General features: G+C 41.3%; 1 protein-coding gene across 22 annotated transcripts in view; it reads left to right on the forward strand.

Annotated features, from left to right (window-relative positions):
* The window catches only part of DLG2 (discs large MAGUK scaffold protein 2), a 1,005,290-nt gene that overhangs the window by 352,596 nt on the left and 631,013 nt on the right, over positions 1-21,681 (forward strand). The window contains exon 1 of one of the 22 annotated variants that reach the window (XM_017735873.1): positions 20,233-21,006. The exons of 17 other annotated variants lie outside the window; for them this stretch is intronic. In XM_017735873.1, coding sequence (XP_017591362.1) covers positions 20,905-21,006 — 102 coding nt within the window. In that variant the 5' untranslated portion in view covers positions 20,233-20,904. Of the gene's footprint in view, positions 1-20,232; positions 21,007-21,681 lie in introns of those variants that run through there. 4 more of the 22 variants (XM_017735876.1, XM_017735891.1, XM_017735877.1 and 1 more) reach the window with 4 other exon arrangements.

Raw genomic sequence — 21,681 nt, forward strand, 5'->3', positions numbered from 1 at the left:
CTGAACACTGGGCTGCTATGGATCAGTGCCTCCTTTGCCCCATATGTTGTCCCTGGATGCAAAGCCTCTCCTCACCAGGGCCCCAAGCACACATCATCACCAGCTTCCCCCAGGCATGGGAATACACATTGGCTGGAAGAGGGAATTTGATGGTGGAGACTCCACGGAGGTTGAGTCCTGTTTTCTTTCCCTCCTCCTGTCACCTGTGAGCACCAGTGAGAGGTGTTCACTGGTTAACTGGGCACCTCCAGGGAATAGAGTGCCCTTGTGAGTGCTCAGCTCAGGGTGCCCCTCTCATTCCCTACCAACATGCTTTTGATTCTGTGGGACTTGTACCATTTTTCTTTTCTCATTTGTGCCTTTACCATGCCCCAGTGAGTTGGTTTTGTTCTTTCATCCTTTCTCTCCCAGGGAGTTCTTTATGGTGCAGTAGCAGTAGGACAGTTTGTTTACAGAGCATGTGACCATGGTTGCTTTCTATGATCTTCCTGATCTCTAAAAATCATCCTGAATTCCATTCTATTTTTAACCCAGCTTCTTCTGGGTCATCCAAACTGTTGTTAAAATGCAGTGGTGTCCAAATCTCTGCATTTTATTACCTGAGACAAGGCCATGGTTGCCATAAACCTATGATAAAATGAATAGTCACGTGAGTGAGAAGTACCCATGGACAAAATTTATTGCAACTAGAATAAGACTTTTGACATGCCTCCTCTCATATCCAGGTTTTGGGACAGCTAGATAAGTAACAAACTAGTTGAATGATCAAACTTAGAGGGCAGTGGTTAGTGGGTCCCTCTCTACCTCAAGACTGATGGCAAGTGGATCACAAAAATCTATTCTGGGATTTTTCCTCTTTTTCAATTGGTCTTTATCAATGTCTGGGGATGAGGAGCATGTGCTCATCAGGTCAGCAAACACCACAATGCAGGGAGAAGTTGACATGCTTAAAGGGAGGACTGCCATCCATGGAGATCTGGGTGGTCTGGAGAATAAGGCCAACACAAACTTCATTAAATTCAACATGTATAAACAGGAGCAGAACCAGGCTATCCAGGGAAGTGATTGCTTTCCTCTTCTCAAAGCCTGTTAAACCCCATGCACCTTCCAGCACAAAGAAGGTGTTTAAGTACAAGCAAGTTTAGGAGATGCTCACCAAGATGGTCAGAACTGGAGCACTTTCCCTTTGAGAGAAGACAAAGAGCAAGCATCATTCAGCCTTTGAAGGAATGGCTTCAAGGGGAAATAATCACTGACCTGAATGGCACATGGTAGAAGGATGAGAGGTAATTGTCAGATTGAAACAAGAAAGGTTCAGAATGGACATAGGGGACATGACTCATTGTGCAACAGCCCAGCAGCTGGTCAGGTTTCCCAGAGAGGCAGTGCAGTCTCCATCCTTGGAATCTTTCCGGACTTAACTGAAAAAAGCCCTGAGCAACCTCTTCTGCTTTCATAGTTGATCCTGCTTTGAGGGGAAGTTTGGACCAGGGGCTGCCTGAGTTCCTTTCCAACATGAATTATCCTGAGATCCTGTGATCTACATTTTTTCTCATTAAATAATGCATGCCATAGAACATTCCTTGCTCTGAGTAAAAACACCCCAGTCTTCTGTCTTCCTTTCTGTACAAAAAAAGAAACATTTTTGGAACTGTCAGATTTTCTCATGGTATGAGAAATGTGTCTGCACTGAAAAATGGCAATATATTCCTTTGTGCAACATAGCTGTAAGGAACCTCTACAGAAACACCTAGTATCAGGAACGGTCAGTTCATAACTATGTTCCTCTGTCTCAAGATATTTTTCAGGTTATCTTTCATTAGCACAGAGTAGTGGAAGTTAAAATTAACCCTCCTTTGGTTATAGGATGTTACTAACCCATCTAATTGCAGAGAAATGCTTTAAAATATGACTCATGTGCATCCTGAGATCTCAAATAAGAGGGACTGATTATGGATAGAGTTTCCACTTCTGCTTAAACTCCCCTCTAAGGTCAAGTTTCAACTTGTTGATACCACTGCATCGAAACCTGCCCAAGAGCAGTTGGTGGGAGACTCCAGATGGGAGTTTCTGGCTGTGATAATCATAATGGATCAGCAGCCACAGTAGTAGATATAATTCTCCCACAGCTCCTGAATCCTGTTCAGCTTCTCCTCTTTATGTTCCTGTGCCAAGATCTGACACAAGCTTCATGATATTCTGGCAGGGATGGGATGTGCCAGCAGAGAGGGAAGAGAAGACTGCCTGGGACATGGAGGGATAGGTACAGGTGGCAGGAGGGAACAGCTGACAGAGCCTCAGGATGTCAACCTACACTCACGTGACTGCACCATCACCTGCAGCTACAGAAGCCCTGCAAATATTTCTCTTAATTTAAAGACAGCTCAGATTCACAGATGTAAAGACCTCCCAGACAAATGTTATCCAAATATAGGACATAAAGTGGTGGGGAACCCTAGGGGTAACCAGTTCATCCTAGAAAAGAAATTTTTACCAGTAGCCAGAAATCCCATATGGATGTTAGAGAGAGGTTCAGCTGTGGTTTGCCATTCTGCCTTGGTGGTGAGGCAGTTTCCTACCTTCTGACTCTTGTCTGCTCTCCAGCATGTGCGTGGCTCAGCCTGGCAACTCCAATTTAGAGAATAGCACCCTTTAAAGTTAGACAGCACTTAATTTCAATCTGGCATTCATATGTGGAATATTAACACAAATACTTCCCATTAAAATCAAGTGTAGCTGTGTTTGTCTCTGGTACATTAGTGGAGGATTTGACCATGCAAGCCTCCTTAAACTCTGAGGAGCTGCATAAGTGCCTCTTTTTGATATTTATTCTCATGTGCTAAAGTGTTTAAATCTGTTGTTACACATAGGGATGCAGTGAGGAAATAAAACTGAAGCCATATATTGATGTTATCACTAGCAATATTCTTCAAAGAATATAAAAGCATCTTTTTGTGAGGCACATAGGCAAGCATATAAATTGTGTACTAATATTTCAACAATTTCTTTATTACTTCTGTGCCACAACTATAAAATAACTTGTATATCAGACTGACGCCAGAAACGAGCACAATTTCAGGTAAACAGCTGTCTAAGTACTCTTCCAGGAAATTTATGTAACTTTAGCTCCTTCCTATGGCTGAAAATGCAATGGTCTAAAACAGACACCACTGTTGCATATACTTAGAAAAAAAGGTATAATTATTGGTTGTGGCTGGCATTTTATCTTATTCAGAAAAGTGGTTTCCTCTTAAAATAATAGAATTCCAGCATTTCACTATTCTGTTAATCATCCAGAGTAAAACAAGACAGTATTTATATTCACAGCTGAATTAATTGCTTTCTTTAAACACTGTAATTTTCAATAATACCTGAAGATGAGTTACTTAAATTTTAATTAATATATAGATAAATATATATTTCTTTCACCTCTCCAGAACAATTTTCAGTGGTCTGACTGATTACTAAGCCTTTGGGGTGGTATTTTCATCTCATGCAGTATAGTACGAATTTAAATTGCAGCAATCATTAAATAACAGACAGAGATAATGTGATTGAGAGTCTAACATAGGCTGGATGTACATTTGAGAAATATAGGAAAATTCATATGTTAGGAAGTGGGAGGAATAACCTGAGGGAGGTGTTTATGAGAGGACAAAGATCTTTAAAATGATAAGGCTGAAACAGAGGTAATAATAACAAAAGCTAAAGACCACAGTCATGCGCATTCATCTACCTATTTGAACTCATGGTCAAGTGACGTCACATGTCTGTTGAGCATGTGATTGACCGTGCCTGTGCTCTTTTCCTGTGGAAAATATGAGGCAATGCAATTTAATTTCATTTCCAGTAAAGAGGAGTTTGCCATAGATTAAGAGTAAACATATGGAAACAATTCATTATATTAATTTGAGACAAAATCAGTTGCTAAATTAAGGTAATTTGTCAATCAACCTGACCCTTGAGTGTTTTCAGACTTAAAACTTGAAAGCAGTCACAACAGGGTACTTTGGCAAGCTACCTTTGCTGAAGAGGACGCTGGGTGTTTGAATGTCCCAGAACAAGACAGGAGTCAAGTCAGAGAAGCACAGAATCACAGAATCATAGAATAGGATGGGTTGGAAGGAACTTTTAAATGCCATCTAGTCCTGTGATGTTCGGGGACACCTCCAACTAGACCTGGCTGTTCAGAGCCCTGTCCAACTTAACCTTGAATGTTTCCAGGGACAGGGCATCTACTGTCTCTCTGAAAAACCTGTGCCAGTTTTACTGCTCTCTGTAAAAATCTTTTTACATCTAATCTAAACTGTGGCTCCTTTAGTTTAAAACCATTACCCTTCGTGCTATGTCCTTCTGAGCAAAGGATTAGTGATAAACAGCATTCTCTAAACCTGGAGATTCTGGGTGCCACTTCTCAGCCACCTCCTAGGACTTGTTTGCAATTCCTTCTTATGTATGAGGACCCATTTTGGTGAAAATCCAGTGTCAGTCTCTCCATGCTTCCATGTCAGTCTCTTTAGCTCCCCAGCTCTTTCAAAGGGCCTCATCCTCTTGCTGTACTTGTTGCATAATGTAAATTCACTCTTGGACTGGCTTTTGAAAGAAACATTCTGGGGCATATCCATGACACAAGAAATGCTAGAGAAGGAAGTGCACATTCTGGAAATCGTCCAGCACAATCCCAGGATGTTTAGTATCCTCAGACACACACAGATGAAACATGGATTTCTAGTGTCATGAAAACCCAAGATCAAGTGCTGTGAACTGTGGATGTGGCCTGAGTGAGTTGCAGGGCAAGAGCCTTGAGCAGTTTTCAGTATGAGATATGCTGAATTTCTTGGCCTGAGTTGGATGCAGTCGGACATAAATTTTTTGTAAGGGTCTAGAGCATGTCTAGAAATCATAAACTTAACCACAATCTTTTTTCATTATCTAGACAGTGAGTCTCACCGTGATTTAATTACTTAAGAATTTATCTGGACTCTTTAATTTCTACCTAGAGCCGGTGTCTAGGCCAATACCTGGTAGCAAAAAGTGGTGACCATCATATCTATAATTCAGAAATATCTTAAGAACCTTCTGGGTGACCACAAGTCCAACAGTTTCTTTGGTGATTTTTTTTCTCAATTGTAGAATGTTTCCTTCACAATCATTCCTTAAATGACTTTCATAGTCACCTATTCCATAACAATACATTAAACACAGGAAAAGAGGACATAAAATTTTCTCATTATTCCCATAAAGGAATAATTTACTTAACTGAAAAAAATGTAGCTGACACTCTAAGTAAGGCTATTCTTGAGAATCAACCCTAATCTCCACTATGAAGCTATAAATGGGTGCTAAAGGCTAAGTAGATTATCCTAGGAAAGTCTCCTTGAAAGTCATTTAACAGCTAATCATATGTTAAGGTCAAACATTTCCAGTTTCTTTTGGGAGAGAAGTAGGCATCCCGCCTGATTTTCCTATTCTGAAACAATTTTAGGAGTATATCCAAATTCAAGGATTCTACAAATGCCCTCTGAGAAATACCCTTTCTCTGACATTTTTCCTGATTTTGATTTTATCTCAATTTGATTTGGCCAATATCTACCCCTAGACAACAGAAGCCTCACATATTTGGGAGAAGTAGGGTACATTGCTTTCTTTTTGTTTGGCTTACATAAAAGCCTGACTATGGCACCTACACTGCCCTAAAATAATTTTGCAACGTGGTTAAGGGGGAAAGAGCACAGAGCTTTGGGACATACAAGTGGACTCTGTTCAGTCTCCAGTTCAGTCCATCTTCATTTCTTTGGTCTCTTTAAGCTCTATACTAAAGATCATCTGAACAACATTTTCTGCACTTCAGTGTGAAGAGAACCTAAGATAACCATCCTGAAAGTTTTAAGCAGTTCTGTGAGGGAAGTCTGCAGTCGGAGGAAGTGATTTGGGCAGTCATAGAGGCGTGGCTGGCACAACCTGTTTTCCATTTTAACTCACTTTTCCACACTCTGTAGTCATGCCTTAGGGGAATCATATTTCAAAACGAGAAGCTGAACACTATAACAGGGTGTGATTGCATTATGATATGTCTTGAAACCTATATTTTTTCTTTTCGTGAATGAAAGTGCTTTCCTTCCAGAGTGGAAAGGAGCACATGAATGTAGGCAAGATGATGACTCACAGCTGTAAAATCTCTCACATGCATAACATTCATGAGCATGAAGGCCTGACTGCAGTCAGCATGTGGCTGCAGTTCTTGTAGGTGTGTACAAGCCAGCTGGGGCACTGAAAGTGCTTTTTCCGAGGCAGCCCGATGATGAGCACAGGCTGCAAAACCTGCTCAAGCAGCAGTGCAAGGCTTTGGGTGGCCAGCCCTTACTGGGTGATGGCTACCATGTCTATATTGCTTTGGCTTAAGCTAGCTTTTCTCCCCAGCTAGTACCTTTTTTTTTTTTTTTTTTTTTTTTTTTTTTTTCTTTTTTTTCTTCTCGTGTACTGCACAGCTATATTTTCTAAGGTTTTGTTAAAAGACATATTTGAGAAGTATGTTGGTCCTAACAATACACAAGTAAGAGGGAAAAGAGAGATTATGACTTTGAAGAGCTGTGAAGTGGAGCAAAGGGGAAGGGGAAAGAATGGGAGAAGGATACCACTTCATTCCTTTTATTTTTATTTGCACTGTTATCCTGACTGGGACAGCTATATTTTCTAAGGTTTTGTTAAAAGACATATTTGAGAAGTATGTTGGTCCTAACAATACACAAGTAAGAGGGAAAAGAGAGATTATGACTTTGAAGAGCTGTGAAGTGGAGCAAAGGGGAAGGGGAAAGAATGGGAGAAGGATACCACTTCATTCCTTTTAACAGCAAATCACTCAATTCTTCACCCATTTTCCAGATGAAGGAAGGAAGTAGGTAGTTTTCACATTATAGGAAGCTTTTAAAATGACATATTTAATCAACAGAGTGACCTTAGAAATCTGAAAAGTAAGAGTGGCATCCTCTGTCTTTGCTGAGGTGGAAGAAGGAGCTGGAAGAGCCTGCCAGGGTTAATGAGGATCAAACAAGCCATTCCAGACAGATGGATTGTTGTGTAAGACCACATTAAACCACACGGACTCTCCTGTCACACCGTGAGCTGGTCAAGGCAACAATGCTTGCTTATGTATTTGTTTATTTATTCAATTTACAAGAGACTTTGGTCAGCACACTCCCTTAGGGCATGTATAATAAAAACAGTACATCAATTAAATAGGGATGCTTACAGCATTGACAGAGTGCCTAACGAAGGACTTTGAATTCCTTCAGGCCTGTCCCTTTGGGGAATACTCAGCTTGTAGCTCTCACACATCTGGAAGGTTTGGAGGAAAAAACAGACTGCCTGAGTACATGGATGTACCTCGAAACACAGTTTGAAGGACAACAGGAGCTGCAGCTGTTATCTTATAGCTGTAAGGGAAGACAATTTTCCAGTTTGGAGCCCTACATGAGAGAAACTTGAGATTTTTAAAGCTATTTATGTAATACAATCAAAAGCAGGCCCTAGTGGGTGTTCCTACTTCCCCTGTTTTTTAATTTTAATTTCAAACTTGTTCAGCCTACAAGGGAAAATCCCACAAGGTACCAGAATGCATCTATCTAACTAAAAATCTGGGCCTTGGTAGAGTACTGATACAGCATCAACAACCTGGCAGAGGGGCAGCCTCTGAGATCTCTTTTATAGCTCTTTGGTCAAGCACACTTAAAGGTAAAAATGTGATGCTTATTAAGGATCTGCCATAGAACAAAAATAACCCCTGAAGAAAATAAAGAGCAAACCAACAAACATCTTGTACCACCCGGTTAACATCAGCTCCCAGCCATGTGGCATGTCCCACAGGTGTCCCTGCTTCCTACCTGTGTTCCTCATTTCTCATTTTGTAGAGTTAGGGTGGCCAGTGCCCATGGAAGGAGAAACTCAGGACGATTGTTCTGTTCTCCTAATGGCAGTTTTTGTAGGGTGGTGATGGGGGGTTTTTGTAGGGTGGTGATCCTGTTCCACAGGGTGTCCCATCTTGTCCTTCAGGTCATGCAGACTAAGTGGTCCTGGACAAGAAAAGTTTTATTTTCCTTTTCAAAAGCTGACTCTCTGCCAAACAGGTCCACAGGAATCCATGAGGAAGTCACAGCCTGTCTAGATGCATAAAAAGAAGCAGAGAGACAAAATCTGATTAAATCTGACTTTGGACTTTTCTTCTCAGATATCTTTAGTCATAAAAGCCACCATTATCCTAAGGGTTAGTGATCTGGTGTGCCTGCTTTTTAGCATTTCCAACCTGAAATACCCCTGAGGTTGGCTTTTAAAAACAGATGTTCACTCTTATTTACAAGCACATTACAGATGTTCTGCACCGTCAGAGTCAGACAAATGTGTAAATGCACCAACAAAACCAGGCCAAAAGACTTTTAGTCCAGGCACCCTAAAATCATGGGCTACTTCTGCATCAGGTGACATTAGCTCAGCTTATTTTCTGCACCTGTAAATCTTGACAGGTGATGTTTAATTGCTGAAAGGGTGTTTGCAAAGATCAATTAGCTAATGCCCATAAAGTACTCTGCAGACATCCAGCACAATCATTGCTGGGGCATGGCATTCCTCTTCCTTGCCATGCTCAGTGGGAGCACTGTTGCTTTAAAAAGGGAGCTTGTCCAAGCTCTCCTCCTCCACTGGATCTAAGATGGATGCTCCTGCTGCAGCACAGCCTGTGAGCAGACTTTGCCCAGCCTGCTTTTTTTGTTTTTCCTGGAAGCTTGCTCCAGACAAGTCAGCTGCACTGCAGACTGAGCAGAAGCAGGAGGGCAGCTCTCCCCAGGTAAGCTACTACTGCCCCAAAGCTGCTCCTTCCCACACCTGGACGGGGCAGCACCAAGGATGCTGCCATTCCTGAGAATTATGGTCTTCTCCGTCTGTCTCTCTGGCTGACTCACAACAGCACTCAGCCAGGCAAGAGTCAAACTGCCCTGGGCCTGGGCTCTCTTTCACTCCTTTCCTGGCTGACTGGCGTGAATTTAGTTATGAGGAGGACAGGGAGACTCCTGTTCCACAACCAAAGCTGAGCTTGTGCCTGTTCCTTTGTGTTAGCGTCACCTCTGTGGAGGCAACTCTGAATGACGTGGGAGCTGCTTGTGGTACCACGGTGCTGGGGCCATGCTGTGGCTGGCAGCAGCCCCTTCAGCCCGTGCTGGCTGAGGAGATGGTCTTCAGTCACCACACAGAGCTGGGGGCTGGCTCAGGAGGGTTCTGCAGGTTCTTGTAGGCCTGCAGTCACTGGGAGCAGTTTAAGCTCTGTTGGCTCCTTTCCCTCAAGAAACGCATTGATTTTCCACTGAGCTCCTCATCTGTGAAGCATTAAAAATGTCATCTGTAGATGCAAACTGGGCCCTCCAATAACCCTCTTAAAGTTTGTCTTTATTTCACCTTATTAGTCCCATGGACACTTTAGAGGACAAATTTCCTCTGTATAATATCATTTTGGGAAGATCTTTCCTTTCTTCTTCCCCAGGGAGGTAGAGCACTGGAGGTAGGAGGCATTCCCAACCAACAGAGAGTTGGAAGTGTGCTTTTCCTTGATGTCTTCCATTTACAGAAGTGTTCCCTTTGGCCAACAGTGACAGACTCTTGTACCCCTTACTCTCAGGGACAGAGAGTGCTTGGGTGGTGCTGTCAGGGTGAAAAGTCCCTGCCCTGGCTTTTAAAGGCATTCTAAAAAGAGAAAGATGTTGTAAAGGGCCAGTGGTCAGTGCTGACCAGGAAGGATTGTTGTCACTAGCCCTGTGCTTCTCCCTGGACATGCCCCAGCAAAGAGGGTCAAGCCAGAACTGTGAGCACCAAGGGAGCTATGTGACTGAGAGTGCCTGGTCCAGAAGCTCCCATGAATGAGAGAATTGATAGAATTCCCAGGCAACCCAGAGTTAAACTTGCTTCTCCTCCATCTGTTTTTTGTGACTGTCAAGGCTTTGCATCTTGTATTTAAAGCCATGGCAATGGGCATCAGCCCATGGAGGCAGAGAGGAGCTGTTATCTGTGCCACAGACAAAAGTAACACCCTTCCGGCTTTCACTGGGTAATCTTTTCTTTTCCTGTTGTGAAAACTGGTCAGGTTGCAGACAAAGACACATAGGAACTGTTGAGAGACAAAAAAATCTTTCAGAAATATTTTCCTTCCACCAGGTGGCACCTTTGTGTGGGTTGGAGTCAAGGGCATGTCTCCCTCCAAAAAGACGACTGTGGGCGTTGATGGCTTTTTTTCCTTGTTGATGGTGGTTGTTTCCCAGATGTGGGGTGGCTGTATTTGACAGAGGGATCTGAAATCTCTGTTCCCCAAATTACACCTCAGGGGATCCTGTGTGTCCACTGTGTCCAGAGACAAGATCCATAGTCTGTTCTTAGCATGGTGAGGTTAGAAATGCCAGCAGAGAGCCAAAGTAGGTGCTGTCATACAGATGGTTTTGCTACAATTTTGGTGGAAAACTTGATGTAGAATTTAGCTGTGACTACAATTGCATCTCTTATTTGTGTGTTTTTCTTGGGTTTGGGTTGGGTTTTTTTTTTTTTTTTTTTTTGGAATGAGAATTTCATAGCTGAAAAACCATTAAAATGCTAAAAGCTGTGAGGATAGTGGCATTTGCCAGAAATGAGCACAGAATTTCCTGTTACAAGAATCTGAAGAAAATCACTGACAATCTTTCTGACTGCTGAGAAAATGCTCACTTTTAATGGCAACTGGGAAGATGGATGAATTTATATATAGAAAAAAATTGTAAAAAACAAAAAAATTCAAAATTCAAACATTTGGTAATCAGAACTTCCTGCTCTATATGTCAGGGAGAATTTCTGAGCAAAATAAAAACCTCACAGGGGAATCCAAAGGTGTTCTCCTGCTTCTAGCACATGTGGTGACAGCCTGGGTTCAATTCTGACATGGAATATGTGTCTGCTTCTTGCGGCCAGGATGCCTGCACCCTTAGCCAGAGCAAATCTTGAACACAATAATAAGGAGCAAGTAATGTAAGACTTTATAGTATAAGACTTAGATTTAGGCTTGGTCCACTTATTATTTATTTATTTATTTATTCATGCCTGCAATTCTAGCTGAGTTGAATGATATTTTACAATCAGAATAACAGAATTTTTTCAAAATGCAAGTAATGTGGAAAATTCATTTCTCCAAAGTGCCAAAAAAGCCTGACCTTATAATGAATTCTGATGTATCATCGGTTTTATTTTTACTTCTGCTTTCATCAAGCACTTTTCCTTTATGCTTATTGTTTCTCTCTAAATAGTTGTACCATATGACACAAGAAATAAAGGCTGAGTTCTGGTGGCTCCTCTCTGAGGCTGCCAGCAGCAGTCTGAATGTCTCAGCACAAGAGATGGTTGTAGAGGCACTGGTTTTCCACTACAAGCCAGTTATGGGAACCACATTTGAAAATTAATCCAGGCCCTTACAAAATACTTCCAGGAAATGGTCAAGGTAATAGTAATTTTACTTGTGGGTTTTTTTTTTTTTGGGTTGTTCATTTGGTTTTGATTTTGTGATTTTTTTTTTTCTCCTAACTTTTATTTAAATCATGAAAGGACTTCACACGTGGCTCTTAAAAGTTAGATTCCTTGCTTGCCTTCAGCTGGGTATAGTCCCTATCAACTTCCCATATATGGGCCATTAATGATTACCAACATTTTAATTCTGTCTGATCCAAAGGCAGTACATGTATCTCCTCAGAAACCAGAGACATATTTCTTGAAACTGGATTTCCCCTTTGAAACTCTTTTTGGCAATGTAATGCTCTGTGCTCCAGCTAGCCAAAACCCAAGAAGAATTGCTTCCAAGTAATTTTTATTGAAGTCCATACCCTGAACACACCAGAAACTGTCAGAGGAATGGCACGTGTAAAGCTCAACATGAATAAAAGCAATAACATGAAGTACAAATATGAAGTGTTGCATGTAGTAAGGGATATCCAATTGCATGAATACCAAATGCGCATTGATTAGCCAGGAAGTAGGGAAGGGTGGAATTGTGTAAAAATGAATCCCAGAGTGAATCTTAGTGAAAAAATGAAAGGCTGTTGCAAAGCTAATGTAAAAAACTTGGACTGTATTTAGAGAATTACTGTAAGTGAGAGATGGGAGGAATTATTCTGCAGGGCAGTGTCACTGTTCGGATGCATACTTTGAGAGGAATGGAGAGATTTTAGAGGAAAACACCAAGGACAAGAAGGGGTTTATAGTGTATGAGCTATGGTGAAGTTTGAAAGAATTAAGTAGAACAAGTTGGAATAATAAATGATCATCTTCAAATATATAAAAGCTGTTTTTATAAGAATGACTGAGTTCTATTGGGCTACAACTTTTCATAGTGGAAAAGTGACCAGTTAGAGAGAATGTACAACTGGTTTATAAAGTCATGAGTGGCATGGAGAGGATGAATAGAAGCTAACTGTTCCTTGTTCCTTCCATAGCAACATTTTGAGAAAGCTGATAAAAATATCAGGGCCAAGATTCAGAATTTAAAAAAAAAAAGGTAGAATTGGAAGGCCAGAAAAACTTCTCATCAATGGATGCTGTGGAAGTAGAATGGATTCAAGGGGAGAGAGGAAAACAAGTGGAAAATTCCTACTGCTTCTTACTGAGGGAGTCTCACTTGCACACAGGATGTGCATGCAGAGCTGGTGACCACATGGAGAGGACTGTGGCCAGGCTGATGCCTCCACTCAATGCATACAGCAAAGATGTCTGTGGTGCAATAAACTTCAGTACACATTGACAAACAGAGCTGGCCAGTTTAGCGCTAGCAGCAGGGTATCAACACAAAATTCCATGTAGACTAACCCCTCTTTTGTCCCAGCAGCCTGGGTAAATGCTGCAGCTCTTAGTCATTGGTGAGCTCTAGCATGTGGTGGCTAAACTGTTCATTTCAAGCTTTTTCAGATGCATGTGTGTTACATTATAAACACTTGAAAAAATCAGTAGGTCTACATAGTGACATTAAAGTAAGGTATATATTTTCTAAATATTCTGTGTGCATGTTTCTGCTCTGTGCCAGCAGGATCAGGCCTTTATTTTCCTTTAATTTGTCACAGAAAACCTTAAAAATGCTAATACAAGATATAAATAGGAATCTTCAGATAAGTGGAGCTGTTTTGTATCTGTTGAGGACTGGCAGCAATATGCTTCCTTTTTTCTTTCAAGCTGATATTTAATTAGTGTTTTTTCTTCCCCTCTCATATTTTTGTTATAAATTTATACCTGGCTGGAGATGTTCTTAAAAAAATTATATGTGGTTGGTGACTTTGTAGATGATTTAACAGAAATTATTTTCATAAATAATTCAGACAGTTTTTCACTAGTTACAAATGTAGAACTATGCTAGGAATGTGGCACTTCAGACTGTGTAAACACTTATATACCTGGCTGGAGATGTTCTTAAAAAAATTATATGTGGTTGGTGACTTTGTAGATGATTTAACAGAAATTATTTTCATAAATAATTCAGACAGTTTTTCACTAGTTACAAATGTAGAACTATGCTAGGAATGTGGCACTTCAGACTGTGTAAACACTTAAAAACACGAGTACTTTTTGTAAGATATTCCCATTAACTTAAAAATCATTGTTACAGGATGGCATATTTAGAGATATGGGCATTTAATTGGAAGGCATTACCTCTATTTCCAGGTGGGGAGATTGAATTATGTATTTCCCAAGCTGCCTACCACATCTGAATTCTTGATGCATAGGTTTTTTCCAGAGCATGCCTCCATGCTCCGATTGCAAGGTGCTTGAGGAGAACTTTCTGTCTCCATGTCCCTGTCATCTCTAGGTGAAGCAAACCAGGTCTCCACCAGCAGGGTCTGCTGTTGGCAGGAGCCAACTGGCAATTCATCCCTGTCTCCATACAGTGATTAGTGAAAATCAGCTGTCACAAGCCACCGTGTGAGATGGAGCAGCTGCTGCTCATGACAGTGGAATAGGTGGGTCCCAGCAGTCCCAATGATGTCTCACAGAAGTAGCAAATCTGTCTCTACACAGCTGTCCCTGGAGCTTTCTGTTCCATCTCCACCCCAGTGGCCCTATTCATCTCCTCCTCATGGCAGACCGGCCCAGACCTTATCTGGTCCTTGAGCCTCTGGACACACAAAAAATAGTTGCTTTATGCTCATTTCTAAAAGTGTGCATGAAAAGTCAGTCTCATATTACCCCTTGGAACCAGTTCAAGCACAGTTTTGCATGAGGTGTAGAAAGAGCACAAATTAGCAGCTCCTGAGCTGGTATCTGATGATTGTGGGGTCATTCCTGGGCAGACTTCCATGATATGTGCTCACAGCCCGGACGGTGGGACTGTGTCCTGGGCTGCATCAAGGGAAGTGTGACCAGCAGGCCGAGGAAGGTGATTCTCCCCAGCTACTCTACTATGGTGAGATGCCACCTGGAGTGCTGCATCCAGCTCTGGGGTTCCCAGAGAAGGAAAGGCTTGAACCCGTTGGAGTGAGTGCAGGGGAGGGCTACAAAAGTTCTCAGAGGACTGGGATGTCTCTCCTGTGAGGAAAGGCTGAGAGTTTGGATTGTCCAGCCTGGAGAAGAGAAGGCTCTCTGGAGATCTTACTGCTGCTTTTCAGTACTTTAAAGTGGCCTATGAGAAAGGTGGGGACAGAATTCTTACCAGGGCCTGTTAGGATAGAACAGCTTCCTTTTTTCTTTCAAGCTGATATTTAATTAGTGTTTTTTCTTCCCCTCTCATATTTTTGTTATAAATTTATACCTGGCTGGAGATGTTCTTAAAAAAATTATATGTGGTTGGTGACTTTGTAGATGATTTAACAGAAATTATTTTCATAAATAATTCAGACAGTTTTTCACTAGTTACAAATGTAGAACTATGCTAGGAATGTGGCACTTCAGACTGTGTAAACACTTATAAACACAAGTACTTTTTGTAAGGTATTCCCATTAACTTAAAAATCATTGTTACAGGATGGCATATTTAGAGATATGGGCATTTAATTGGAAGGCATTACCTCTATTTCCAGGTGGGGAGATTGAATTATGTATTTCCCAAGCTGCCTACCACATCTGAATTCTTGATGCATAGGTTTTTTCCAGAGCATGCCTCCATGCTCCGATTGCAAGGTGCTTGAGGAGAACTTTCTGTCTCCATGTCCCTGTCATCTCTAGGTGAAGCAAACCAGGTCTCCACCAGCAGGGTCTGCTGTTGGCAGGAGCCAACTGGCAATTCATCCCTGTCTCCATACAGTGATTAGTGAAAATCAGCTGTCACAAGCCACCGTGTGAGATGGAGCAGCTGCTGCTCATGACAGTGGAATAGGTGGGTCCCAGCAGTCCCAATGATGTCTCACAGAAGTAGCAAATCTGTCTCTACACAGCTGTCCCTGGAGCTTTCTGTTCCATCTCCACCCCAGTGGCCCTATTCATCTCCTCCTCATGGCAGACCGGCCCAGACCTTATCTGGTCCTTGAGCCTCTGGACACACAAAAAATAGTTGCTTTATGCTCATTTCTAAAAGTGTGCATGAAAAGTCAGTCTCATATTACCCCTTGGAACCAGTTCAAGCACAGTTTTGCATGAGGTGTAGAAAGAGCACAAATTAGCAGCTCCTGAGCTGGTATCTGATGATTGTGGGGTCATTCCTGGGCAGACTTCCATGATATGTGCTCACAGCCCGGACGGTGGGACTGTGTCCTGGGCTGCATCAAGGGAAGTGTGACCAGCAGGCCGAGGAAGGTGATTCTCCCCAGCTACTCTACTATGGTGAGATGCCACCTGGAGTGCTGCATCCAGCTCTGGGGTTCCCAGAGAAGGAAAGGCTTGGACCCGTTGGAGTGAGTGCAGGGGAGGGCTACAAAAGTTCTCAGAGGACTGGGATGTCTCTCCTGTGAGGAAAGGCTGAGAGTTTGGATTGTCCAGCCTGGAGAAGAGAAGGCTCTCTGGAGATCTTACTGCTGCTTTTCAGTACTTTAAAGTGGCCTATGAGAAAGGTGGGGACAGAATTCTTACCAGGGCCTGTTAGGATAGAACAAGGGATAATGGTTTGAAACTAAAAGAGACTCGATTAGATATAAGGAAGATTTTTTTTTTCCCAATGAGGGTGCTGAAACATGGGCATGGGTTGCCCAGAGAGGCGGTGGATGCTCCATCCTTGGAAACATCCAGTGCCAGGTTGGACAGGGCTTTGAGCAACCTGATCTAGTTGAAAATGTCCCTGCTAATTACAAGAGAGCTGTACTACATGGCCTTTAAAAGTTGCTTCCAACCCAAACCATTCTATGATTGCTGTTCCAAACGGAGATAGATTTTTCAAGCAAACTAATCCCAGGCATCTGATACTCACCAACAGACAAACATCAGTAAAATAAAGGCTTGACATCCTCACTGTATACCCCAAAGTGACCAGCTCATAAAAAGTGTAGACGTAGCTGAGGTTGCTGAAATGCTCTAAGTAGAGCCTCTCCAAAGACAGAACAGCTGTAAAAGCTTTGGTTTAGACTAGAGGTGTGAGACTGTTTTGTTCTTAAGGACTGTGTGAGACAATTGTGTGCAATCATTTCTATTTTGATGGGGGATCTTTCAAGTTTGTTTTATATTTATGTTCTCTGGTTCTCTTTGCTGGTGGTGCAACAAGCCTTTTTGCTTTGTCTTTTATCTGATTCTTTGAGACGACAACTTCTCTTTAATCACTGTCAGAGACAGGTTCAGTTTTTAAGAGGTTTGATTAGTATTCAGGGACTTCAGAGAACAGCAACAAAGAAGACAGTTTTGAATTCTAACATAAGATTAGAAGAGAGTTAATGGTCCTATACCTTGGGCAAGGGTTTATAGATTATTGTGATCTCCTGGTATCTAATGGATGATGTAAAGGTTGGTGGAATTTTTAATGGTATAGCAATGGAACAAAAAAGTTGAGTAGTGAAAACAGGGAAGGGGAAGTGCATAAATCTGTACTATAGTACCAAAAATTAAGCAGTCTTGTCAACAGAAACAGCAGAGAATTGAGAAGTCCTAAAATTAAACATCCTAAGATAGTCAAAGGTGAATACCTAAAAATTCTTTGTGACTCTCCACGTCTTTTATTTTTACTTATATTGGTCTTCTTGTTTCTCACGTGATGTGTCAGATGCAAAGCTAAGCATTGCTATTTGAAACAGCTCCAGTACAGGAGGAGATATATACACATTAAGTGAGGAAGTACCATGCAAACATGATCATAATACTTTCTGAAATGCGACTCAGTTGCTCCAAGTTAAATCATCCATTTCCACAAAATGGTGCACTATGAAGAGCAGACAGACATCTTTGGGAAACCTGGAGCTGAAAGGTTGGCAGCTTCCAGAGAGGCTGGTAGAGGAGGAGAAATCTTATCAGACAGTGACTGTGAGCAAGTAGCTGGATCAATGAACTCAAGTCCAAAGAAGGCTGGGGGGCTCAAAAAACTGATCTGTGGACTCTTCTTCATACGGTGGCACCCACCCAGTATGTTTTTCTGTGTATCCTCTCAGCATAAAAATGTGGACATAGGTTTTCCAAGAATCCTTGCTCCTGCAGTATGACTGTGATTTAAATGTGTGTGTGATGAGTGCTGTTGTGGAAAAAAAAAAAAAAAAAAAAAAAAAATCTCTAAGCAAATGTTTTCTTATGGCATTTTTCTATATGTGATTGTCACTTAATTGAAATAAATGTCTTGGCCAATTGTGACATGAGTTATTATTCAGATCTGTCACTGGAATAAATCTTCCTTTTCTGAGATTTTTCCCAAATGACTGTGTGTCAGGTAACTGTTTTTCACTTGAAAGCAACGATTAGCCGAAATGTGAAGGGATGAATTTTGTGCTTTGCAAAATACTTGGGTGCTTGCTGTTTGGTGCATCTTGACACTGGAATGAAATCACAGGTGAAACCTGTTCTGGTTGAAAATCTGCAATAGTGGCAGGGGAAGAAATGCAAATTTTAATGAACAGATATGTCTTCCCTTTTGAAGGCATGAGCCAGTTGAATGCAGTAAGATTGAAATGGTCCAAGAGGCTAACTGGCTGATTGTCTTCCCCTTCTTTGAAATCTGAATTTGGAAATAAATGCAGGTGATTTTAATTAGGCCATATGCATATTAATCAGAAATCACATTTGTGTGATCGAGTCCAGTTTTCAATCAGGGCATCGTGTTTAAAACATTGAAAAGTACAGATGTGATGCATTCTTCTCTTAGAAATGCTAATGATTAGTACAGATTGGGAATTACTGATCACTGAAATTTCTAAGATGGGTGGCTATTAGAACAGCCAAAATAGTTTAATAGCACAGTTTTCTGGCATTTTATAGTAGTGTCTCCTAAAAATATTGCCATGCCACCCCCATCCCAAATTAATGCTTCCAAGGCCAGTGATGTAGTGTGCTCACACCTTAAGGTTGCACTGTGATTCATGTTTTAATGATAGTGGCTGCTGGCTGTAACTATGGAATGTATTGTCATGGAAACTACGCTTTTCTATATTTACACCAGTGCTGGTTATGCGAGAGACAGTACTTGAAAGAAAAATCTGTATAATATATAGCTTAATAACAAGACAGGCAAGCTAGGAATAAACAGATCAAAGATTCAGCGATGTTACAGCTGCTGTTTGTCACCACAGTACATTTCTAAACAGGCTCAGTCGCTGTTCCAGAGAAGTGCTGCTGTGATGTCACTTTGTGCCCATGGGTCACACAAACTTAGGTTATTGAACAGCTGAGTGATGGGCATCCATGAGTGAACTCCCATGGCACGTGGGCTCATGTCCAGGCTGATTGGGGGGAAAAGTATCAGCTGAGTGAATCGAGGACACTGGTTTGTAAGGGCTTGTTATTTGCAAAAAAGAAATTGTCAGAAATGGACCTGGGTTGTAACTCTAACTGTGGAGCAGCTCTATCTGCCACTTCCATGGTCAGAAATGGACCTGGGTTGTAACTAACTGTGGAGCAGCTCTATCTGCCACTTCCATCTAGAAGCTACTGTAATTTTACTGAGTTTGGGCTCTTGTGCCCAAGTGCTAAGAGTGCTAAGTTCAAAAATAGAGTGAGGAAGAATAATCATAAAACATTATTCCAAGATGAAATTTAACTGCACGCAAAATTTGGATAAAAATGAAGTTATTGTGTGGTGCAAGAGTAAGAACAAAGCTGTTTAAGAAATTGGTTCTTTTATAGTTTTGAACTTTGCAAGGGTAAGTTATACTGATGAAATTCTACTTAAAGTATAGCTATATGCATATATGCAACACACACGCACATGTAGCTATACTTATATAAACATAAAATCTTAATAGAAGAGGTTGCCTAAGTTGGGGTCTGCAATCTCAGGCAGCTTTTTAAAAAAAATTCTGTGCTATTCATCCTCTGTACTGCTTGATCTGGCTTCACACCGAGACCTCCATTTGCCATTTTCTCTGTTCTGTTGTATAACAAATTTCTACTTCGGGTTTATTACAGAAAACTGTTTCAGTTAAGAACTTACTTGCGATTGCCAGGGAGACAAGCTGCTCTCATTTCTTTAGAAAGAGTTTCTAATTTGATGGGCAGAGCTCAGTGAGTCACAGAAAAGCAGGGTCAGGGCACTGTGAAACAACTGCTTGGTTTACTTTGCTATCAGCTGTGAAATCATTAAGGACATCACTTTACTTTCCATATCATAGCCTTTTCATTTTGTATGTGTGTGTCTGCCATGACCAAGCCTAAACCTGGAGGATACATTAATCCTACTTTTGATATAAATAATCCTCTTAAAAAGCCCAGCTAGTGATTTGCTCATCCAAGTGCTTTATTATGCATTTTCAGCCAGTGTTGCTTTAACTGAAGGAGCAGCGACAGCTGTAACAGAATCCAAACCAGCGTTATGCTCCCAAACTTCTTTAATTATTGCTTTTCTGGTTTACAGCAAGATGTTTGCAGGTTGCAGGGATAGCAGTACTAGCTGGAGTCAGTAGTTACATTGCCTCCAAAGCAGAGTTTAAAGAGGGTTGAGTTTTTAGCTTCATGCTGGTGCGTTTTCCGTGTAACTTCATATCTTTATTCAGTGTCTCCTGCAATCCTTCAACCTGTCTATTTGTAAATTCGTGCCTGGAGAAAGCTCCCATGTGGCAAGCCAGGATTGGATAAATGTTGCTTGTATTTCTCTTATTACAAACTCCCAGCATCTGTGATTTTCAGCTCTGTGTACAGTTTGTTTCCTGCTGCGATTCATCTATTTGGGGAAAGCAAAGGTCATCGCTTCTCCGGAGTTGCGACTGATTTGATTCTTTTTCACGGGGAGGCGCTGGGAAGGGAATCCTTACTGGAATGCATATTGATAAAGGCTGAGGATCCTGGCTTCTTAGATAAGTCATTTTTTTTTCTCTTCTCTCCACACTATGACTATGTATTGCAGCAACTCACTGGCTTTTTACCAAATCAGGAGCTGCAGTATTTTTCTTCCGATGGAATAATTTCAGCCCACTTCAGCTAGCATGACAATCTTATGTGATTGTTATGAGTAGGCGTTTACATCCTTTTACATGCTAATACTGCCACACCTGCTAGTCCCCCTCATTTCCATTTCTCTCTCTTTTTTTTCCTTTTTTTCCCTTTTTTTTTTTTTCTTTTTTTTTTTTTCCCCCGATGTAAGAACTATCTTCCCAGAGGAAGGGAAATCCTGAGATCTGTGATCATTGTTTCATCGTTGATTCACCAACAAAGAAGGGGATGGCTGAATGGGACCCAGGTAGAGATTCAAGCAGGCTGCTTCTGACCAGCAAGAGGAAAGCTAGCTGTTGAGCAGCATATGTTGCCACTCCATGTGCTGTGTTAGCTACTTGTTTTCAGCCTTCAGTAGGCTGCCACTACTGCAGCACTAAAGGAATGTGCCCTATTGTTAAAAATCCTGACTGCTTCACACCAATGATTTGCCACTGCAAAGTTGCATGCACCAACAACACTTTATCGTTGATGTTTGGATGCAAGGTAGGATGTGGTTAATGTATTTAAATGCATGCTGTAACTCCTGTGAATATCTGTGCTGTTTAATTTCGTGTCTGACTAGAGATTTCAGTGCAAATTGCGATCCGTTGGCTATAAATTAGGGCTTACAGCCGGCATGTTTTAAATGTTAGGGGGAAAAAAAAAATCAGAAGCAAAGCTTTCTTATTTCCCAGGGTTATACGAGTAGAGATTTACACGGGAGAATAACGGATTATGAAGCATTTGTTTTAGAGTTGATTGTATACTTAGCTAACAGTGCTAAGATTGCTAAACCACTGCTCTGCTATTTGCCTGGCTTTATTGATTTGGATGTGTAAACTGTTATTACAAAAACACAATCCAGCAAGACTGAATGTATTTTTTTCCATTTATATTGCTGACATGGTTTTTAACCAGAAGAGCAATACTGAAGTATACAACCCTGCACTTTTCTGTAAGACTGAATAAGTAAGCTCCCATTTTTAGGTCCAGAGGAATATCTTTAAGTAAGTGTTTTCTTCTACGGACTGGACAATCATTCAATTTTCCATTTAAATTTAAATCATAAGGTGGCGCAGTTAGCCAGAGAAGTTTTTTCCTGGCTGTGTAATGCTACCCATCCCAATTTTTTTAACAGTGGTGTTGGATTGGACTGTATTTTCCCCCATATACATCCTG

This window comes from Corvus brachyrhynchos, unplaced genomic scaffold, assembly GCF_000691975.1.
Source record: "Corvus brachyrhynchos isolate BGI_N302 unplaced genomic scaffold, ASM69197v1 scaffold44, whole genome shotgun sequence".
NCBI classification, from domain to species: domain Eukaryota; kingdom Metazoa; phylum Chordata; class Aves; order Passeriformes; family Corvidae; genus Corvus; species Corvus brachyrhynchos.